Source organism: Parasteatoda tepidariorum, chromosome 10 (genome assembly GCF_043381705.1).
Source record: "Parasteatoda tepidariorum isolate YZ-2023 chromosome 10, CAS_Ptep_4.0, whole genome shotgun sequence".
Taxonomy (NCBI): Eukaryota; Metazoa; Arthropoda; class Arachnida; order Araneae; family Theridiidae; genus Parasteatoda; species Parasteatoda tepidariorum.
Genome location: NC_092213.1, coordinates 84,969,846 through 84,978,389, shown reverse-complemented (window position 1 = coordinate 84,978,389; position 8,544 = coordinate 84,969,846). Strand labels below are relative to the sequence as shown.

Below are 8,544 nucleotides of genomic sequence, written 5' to 3'. Positions count from 1 at the left end.
GATTAATCCATTTTACTCAAGTAACGTTCGACAATTTCTAAACAATTAAGTTTTCCTTGCAGAAGTATGTTATAATGAATATATATTTTAGGAAAATCTGCTTTATCTCTAAATTATTATGTCTTTTTACAACAGAGTCCACACATAATCAGTTTGTAGCAAAATATATGTTATTAATTTTCAGACTTAATCTGGAGCAGAAGCTTCTAAATTATGTTGACAGGCTATAACTACTTAAGAGGTAGAATTGGTTTTCTTTTATTTCTACATTTGTTCTTAAATTTTTTGTTTGAATGAGTTTNCGTCTCTTAATTTATGTATTTCTAAAGAAGTAATGAGTTTCAGAAATTCTAAATTATGTTGACAGGCTAAAACTACTTATGAGGTAGCATTAGTTTTCATTTATTTCTACATTTATTCTTAAATTTTTTCTCATAATGTTTCGTCTCTTAATTTATGTATTTCTAAAGAAGTAATGAGTTTCAGAAATTCTAAATTATGTTGACAGGCTAAAACTACTTATGAGGTAGCATTAGTTTTCATTTATTTCTACATTTGTTCTTAAATTTTTTTCTCATAATGATTTGTCTCTTAATTTATGTATTTCTAAAGAAGTAATGAGTTTCATAAATTTTAAAGTGTCATTTAATGTTTGATTAAAATAAAATTTTATTGTTTTCATTTAGCATTTTTTCTCTCTTTCTCTTAGTAGTTTAAAGGCAATTAAACACATGTTTACACTACTCAACAAATTATTTCTGCTTTTTTATACTAATATTTATACTGATATATGTTATCATGTCTAGAGCCTAATGTAAGAATAATCATAACAATATTTTAAAATAAAATAAACTAAGGATTTAAAATTCTTGAAAAAATCTTTTAATTAACACTACAAAATTGAATGATATAACTTTTCTAGTCTGGACTTTTAAATTTGAATTGCTTGATTGTTCTTATCTATAAAATTTAGCCTTTTTCTACTGAAAGACATTACATTTTGTCAAAATTTAATATTGATAAATAGTTTTGGGTGTAATTGTTAATACAGTGTTATTGTTAGTTATACGACTGCTATGAAAATAGCGTAAGAAGTAATTAAAAAGAATTTGTACTCTTCACTTGCCAATCCCTTGTAGGATTTAGCTATATTTACATGTATATTTATTCCTTATGTATATTTATTCCTTTCGAGAATAGAAGGAATCAAGTTAATTTTTTTTTATTTACTGCAAAAATGTAAATGACTAAAAATGCTTGACCAAATTTTGCATTAAATATTCCTCTATTATCTTTTGTTTTACTGGTCGCTTTTATTTTGAGCCTCTAAGCATCATTATTCCAATCAAAGCCATACATATTTTTTCCTGCCTTACTTTGATAAATAATGTACAAACAATTCATTTCTTGAGAGAATCTAGGCAACTTAAAGTTTAAGAAAAAGGGAAATTAGTTCTCTGAAATAAAATAAAGCTCAAGTACGGATCACCAAAACTACTCACCTTGAATAAATCTTATGATACAAAGATGCCATCATATTATGTCATAGAGAAGTGTTTAATATTAGTTTGTAACCTTTCGGTGCTTGATATTGTAATTTAATATATTTTCAGCACATAAAGTGTGCCCCTCAAGATAGCCACAGTGACTCAGGGGATAGAGAGCTCACCTCCCAATGAGGAGAACCGGGATTGAATCCCAGTAATGGCTGGTCAATGCAAATTCTGCACCCGGCTCTCACCGACCACAATGCTGATGCAAAATATCCTCAGTGATAGAAGGATCATGGGTTATAGTACCTTTGCTGTCAGGCTAACCGTGGGAGATTTTGTGGTTTTTCTCCTCATGTAATGCAAATTCAGATTATTCCATCAAAAAAAGTTCTCCAGGCAAATTTCTCCCAATATTTGATCCAGGAGTTCCCTTGTCTTCTGGATTGGGATCAAAATTTCAGGGCTATGGAGTTGAACATTGGTAATTGTAAACCCAAAATCGGGTCCGCTGTTCAACGCGGTTATAATGCAAGATAAAATATTCACTATGTTCTCAATCGATGTCATCTCTGATTCAAATTTTTTCATTGATCAAAATTTAACAACTATTAAGTCAATAATATTTTATCTTTGATTATGAGTTAGGGCTTATGTCAAAATTAACGATTGCCACAGGGTGACTAACTATTGCAAATAGTGATTAAAAACTTGTTTGCCAGTCGCCACCTTTTATTACAAATGTGAAACATGTGCACTTTATTATTGGTTTTTTTTGTTAAATAAATATGGAACTAATGTGAATATTTCATAACGCTTAGGAAATTATTTTATTTCACTCTTGTTTTTTAAAATTTCTCTTCATTTTACAATTGTAATATTTACCATATTTTGAGAGATGCTTTAAAAGAAATGCCTGACATTATTATTTATTGACAATTTTTAACCATTTAAAATTTTCTAATTTTGAAAAAGTTTCTGCTGTTAAAAATGCTACAACTGGCTATTGCCAAAGCTTCCTAATTTTGCTCTTTACCATCTAACAACTCCTGAGTATTTTATGCGCATGGGACTCAAGAACTAAAAATTATATTGATCTGCATATCCTAAGTTTGAAAAGAAATTTAATTTTTTAATAAAATTTTAATTTTTAAATTTTATTTCATTTGGGTAGAAAATACATGTCTAGGTATGTAAATATATTAGACTAGATAGTTCAATAGGAATACCATAAACCTAGGATTTACCTGACCTAGGAATACCACCTAGGATTCAATCCGAATACAATAAAATATCAATTAAGTATGTTTCAAATTTTTAGCTAAAATTTGCAAGATGTTGCTGTGGGGAAGTTCAGTATTTTAATTAATGAGTGTGAACATCGCCAAGCTTTTAACTTTTTTTAAGTTTCTCTAGATAATTCTATGTGGTGCTGTTGCAGCACAACAGCATTTTGATCCCAATTTTTTTCAAACAATTCCGATCCCAATGTGGCCTTGAAGTGACCATTCAGTTTGCTTTTCACTCTAATTGGGAAGCTGTAGCAGCGCTTTTCACTTATATGGGAGCAGAAACATTGCCCCACCGCCTCGTAATACTCAGTTATTTTCCTGAGACCACTTCACCATCCGATTACCAGTCTCTGTAAGTGAGATCATTATATTAGTATATTATAATAATTAGATCAAATTATTAAATGCACTGTAATGTTTTCATAATTGCATGCTTTGCACGAGGTTGTATGCAATACTTTTATATTGAAAGATACATGTAATGGGTTTTATATGGGAGATTTTTTATATACTTCCTATTTGTATTTATTTTTAACGTATTGCATTACAATGTTAACCCAGTGATACATGAACATAAACAAGTGCAAACAGGTTACAGTCGCGTAAAAAAAATACAGCTGTATAGAGTATCATCTGATAATTATAATTTTACATAGAATCTTATAGTCCGTCTAATAATATGGCCGGTGACTGTAATTTGCAGCGAACACGTTATGGTCAACACACCTCAACCAAATGATTGTCGAAACGGCTCTAAGGCTACATTATTTATTTGTTTTTGTACACAAAAATGTTTGTATTGTTTTGTTCGCCAATAATAATGCGCTGACATTTCTTTAAAATGTTGTTTTTCTTAACATATAATGGATTTATTTATTCCTTCATCTTCTCCTCCATTTTCTGCCTCATAGCTTCGAACATCTTTCCGCATTTCTCGCTGAGTGGACTTATTTCCATGACTTTTTTGTTGTGTTCCGCCATGCAGTCCTGAAAACAAACAGTACATCTTAGTTCATGTTTTTTTTTCTTCAATACACAACCCAGATAGCAAAATAACCCTGAAAGCATGTAACCTTACGCCAAGCTTTTGTCGTAATTTTTTTTTATGGTCACGAAAATGTTTGCACTAAAAACCTTTTTTCAGATAAAGCAAAAATATTGCAGCTTCAAATCTTTCATCCTAAAAGGATTAAAAATTATTTTTTAAATTTTTTTTAAAAAGTTTTTTTAAAAGCTTAAAGCTTGTCACTTACACCCTTGTGCAAATTTATTGAAATAAACTTTTTTTTTTCGTGTTTTTTAAAGAAGATGTTTTGGGGTTGTTTCGGTTACAATGGGGNGGATTTCAGCTGAGCATAAAAGACTTTGAGAAAAGAAATCTTATAATGACCTAGATTTAAGATAGTTTTCACCTTGAAGTCTAGCTTTATTAAAGTGTTTTTTTTTCACGCATGAAAACCCTAAGTTAACCTCGATTTAAGGTTTTTATATAGAAGATTGTTTTCCAAGGTTTTGGTTGTTGTTGTAGTTGTACTTCATTTACGTCGCACTAGAGATACACAATGGGCAATTGGCGACGATCTGGGAAGCATCCCTGAAGATGATCCAAAGACATGCCGTCACAATTTTGGTCCTCTGCAGAGGAGATGGCAACCCCGCTTCGGTAGCCCAACGATCTGCACGCGAAGTCGAGCACTCTACGGTAGAACACCAGTTTAAAGAGGACCCATACCGCACACCCTTGGTCCCTACGGAGGCTGATCCAAGTGGTCACCCACCCGCACACTGACCATAGTCAGTGATGCTTGACTTCGGTTATCTGCTGGGATCAGTCCACTGCGGGACCCAAGGTTTTGGATGAGGGTAATGTGCGTATAATACAGCAGATTGTGACAGATCTCGTTTTAAGGTTAGAAGGTTTACACGTAAAACGCATTACAAACCTTTTCAGGTTTACACTAAAAGGTTTTCACCGAGTGGAAATAAACCTTATTTTGCTCTCTGGGATGTAAACCTAAAAAGGATTGCTATGAGATTTACATGTAAACCATGTAACCTTAAAACGAGATCTGTGACAATTTGCTGTATTCTACGCACATTACCCTCATCCAAAACCTTGGAAAATAACCTTCTCTATAAGAACCTTAATTCGAGGTTGACTTAGTGTTTAGAAGCGTGAAGAAATTCTTTAAAAAATAATTTTTAATCCTTTTAGGATGAAAGGTTTGAAACTGCAATATTTTTGCTTTATTTGAAAAAAAGGTTTTTAGTGCAAACATTTTCGTGACCATAAAAAAAAATTCCGACAAAAGCTTGGCGTAAGGTTACATGCTTTCTGGCAGAGTGTTCCGTAATCACCCTTAATGTATATTTTTTAGAATAATTGACAACAACAAAAAATATGGCATTAGAGGTCGCTAGTTGAAACTCAAAGTCATGGGATTGTCAGAAAGTGATACGACAGACGATAATTTTTATTTGAAAAAAAAAATCTCCTTAAATTTAGCAGTGGACTGGAAACGATGGATTGTTTTCCAGTTAAAATTAAAATATTCCGAAACTATTTCGAAAGTTGTACAAATTTTGATTTGCGATGTATCGTTATCGGTAATAAATTCTGGTTTGTAGCGATCAGGAAATAAATTAAAATTATGCTGTTTTTCTGGCATTGAGCATTAAGGGAGATTTAAACGAAGTCGAAAGTTCCATCACTCTAATAAAATGACTACCCGTCTGCTGGAGTGATCAGAGAACGATGGAAAATTGCATTGTGATCAGGTGTAGGGTGCCTGTAGAGGTTTGAGTGCTCTAGCTAAGAGGGAAATTGTCAAAAATTCGAGTGAAATAATTTTCTATTGAATACACTGAAGCCATATTTTGAAAGTGTAGTAAAAAGTTGAATTTTCAAATTGGTACAAATACATTTTTGAAAAAAAAAATTGTGGCTTCTGAGTTAATGAGTTAAGCATTTAATACTGTAGAGAGAAAACTATTTTGTTCGAAAACATTTTTACTGCGTTTTCTTACCTTAACTTCTTGTCTGCCAGCCTCATCTTTTTCTTTCATCATTTCTACGAACTTTCCCTAAAAACAACAGACAAACATGTGTTAGCAAAATTAATATTATCCTAAGAGATTATTCAGTCCCCAGACAAATTATTAAACGCACTATAAGATTCTATGTAAAATCTTAATTATCAGGTAATACTATACAGCTTAATTGATTTAACGCCGTTTGCATTTCTTTACGTTAGTGTATCCATTGGTAAAATTAGACGATATGTAATATAAATTCGAAGATTGGATAAATTAGATGATATATTATATAAATATAGAATAATTATTATATCAGGTAAAGTATAAGTATATTATAATAATTAGACCAAGTTATTAGAAGCATTGTAGTGTTTTAATAATGACATGCTTTGCACGAGTTTATAGGCAATACTTAGGGTTTTTCCTCGGGATATTTTTTTATATACGTACTTCCTATTTGTATTTATTTTTTAACGTATGGCATTACAATGTTAACCAATCGATACACGAACATAAACAAGTGCAAACCGGTTTCAGCCTCATAAAAACAATAATGCTGTACAGTATCACGTGATAATTAAGACTTTACATAGAATCTTACAGTGCGTCTAATAATTTGGCCAGGGACTGTATTTTTCACTGAATGTAGTTTCAACAGGACTGGAGGCCATCTCAGAACAGAAGGTGTGTACGAAATCATTTGGACTGAGCATTTGGAAGCAATGAGAGTAGGCGTGGTGGTCCTTTTACTCCCCTGATTTATCTTCTCTTGATTTTTTTTCTCTGGGGTGCCGTAAAGAGAATTGTGTAGGATACTCCCGTAAATTCTAAAATGAACCTGGTGGGGTGGCACAAACCTTCATGATCTTCAATGAACAGTGAAGAGCCAGTTATCTTCGAAAATATTCTCCAATTCATGCTGCTTAGGTGTCGTGCGTGCATCTAAGCCAAGGGGCACAGTTTTGAACACCTACCGTGATGTTTGCAAGTATATTACACAATATTGCACTCTTTTGTTGTGTAATAAAGCGCTTTACACTAAATTCTGTGTTCTAGTCTTCGTGTCCTTTTATACTATGTGATGGTGACATTTCCGCGATCGTTTCCTACGTAACTATGGCTCCTAACAACGTTTTCTACCTTCCCTCTAACTGGTTTCTTAAGACAAGCGTCTTCTCTGGGCGTCAGCGGGAAGTTGACGTACCGCTGACGCCAACAAAATAATGCATTGTATCTACCACTACAAAAAAATAATTCCAATTCACTAGTATATGACATGTTAACTCGATTCTATGGTGGAGTACCTTTTCATAGATGAATGTTGACATTGTCGATAACAACTCCTATCCCCACGATGATGTGGTGATAAATCATCAATTAATGTTTTATTTTAAATGGACCAACATAAGCCATCAGATTTTGATAGCAGATGTTGTTTTACCATTTTGATGTACTACCAACAAGTTGTGTTTATTAATGTTGAACCTACAACAACTACTAAAACATGATGGAAGATATTGTTTTTTTCTAACTATGTTCGATCATCATGTTTTGTTTAGTATTGTTCAACGCGCAAAATGAAAGAGAGAACACTCTGAGTAACTTTTAATCTAATGATCGTATTTCCACGAACTAGAACTCAGTGGTTCGTGAGTATTAGCTTTTACAGCTATTGTATTCTTTTATTTCCACTGACATACACAGACGATAAACAAAAAAAAACATTAATAACAAGAAAAAGTCGTTTGGTTGCCTAGCAACCAACCAGAGTCACCGTTATTATATTTACAAGTGTTTGCAGACGATTTAAAACAATTATTTAAACTAATTCTCCATTGATGTCGGAACAGTGAGAACCTATGTTTAAATCGTTAAATATGCTAACTAATTATGCAGGCGGAACTATAAGTCACGAAATCAGACACCTTCTCTAAATAAACATAAATTTTTTTAAAAAAGGGCTTCAGATTCTGGACATGTTGAATTGACTATTTCGGGACATCTTAAATTGGTATGTAACTACATAATATTTTCTGTAAATGAAAGAAACATACTTTACACGTACCAATGAGGAGAGTGGCAGTGGCTCAGAGAATGGAGCTTCCCAATTAGTTTTTCAAGGTTCGAATCCCAACGATGGCTGGGAGATGCTAATTCTGTTCCCGACAAGCCAACCAAAGGGCTGATGTGAAAGTTTTCTCAGTGGCAAACGTTGAGCATTAGGTAGAATCTCCTTGCCGTCGCAAATGTGGATTAGTAATATTAAAAAAGCCTCCTTAAAGTCTACCAACGTTGGATCCAGAACTACTCTTGTCTTCTGAGTAGGTATCAAAATGACAAGGAATGAAGAAATGAACTTTGATAGTCGTAAACTCAAAAAAACAGGTGGGCTGTTCAACCAACACCTCCTAGAAGAAGGAAGGCCTCAGCACGGATCAATTTAGTAGTCCGATGGGACGAAGTTAACTGCGCAGTTGAAGAAAAATAAGAATGATGTCATTACGCTCGGGGTACTAAGCTGCGCAGTGGTTGAAAATACGAAATATGTCATTACATTTGGACAACTAAAGGATATTTATGGTAACCTGTGATGAGGTCTACTCTTTTCTTGGAGGTGTTTGTTCAACTCCGAAAAAAAGCTACATACGAGGGTTGCTATTTATATTTCTGGCCTAATAATGAAAAAACAAATATGTAGGATCCGAATATTTTTTATCGATCTATCG

At 33.0% G+C, this 8,544-nt stretch overlaps 1 protein-coding gene across 1 annotated transcript in view; it reads right to left on the bottom strand.

Annotated features, from left to right (window-relative positions):
• Nucleotides 1–3,534: 3,534 nt before the first annotated feature.
• The window catches only part of LOC107437610 (uncharacterized), a 16,414-nt gene continuing 11,404 nt past the window's right edge, over nucleotides 3,535–8,544 (bottom strand). Inside the window, exons 4-5 of the mRNA XM_043045070.2 lie at nucleotides 5,810–5,866; nucleotides 3,535–3,769 (exon numbers count right to left, since the gene is read on the bottom strand). Of these exons, the coding sequence (XP_042901004.1) occupies nucleotides 3,656–3,769; nucleotides 5,810–5,866 (171 nt within the window). The 3' untranslated portion in view covers nucleotides 3,535–3,655. The remainder of the gene's footprint in view (nucleotides 3,770–5,809; nucleotides 5,867–8,544) is intronic.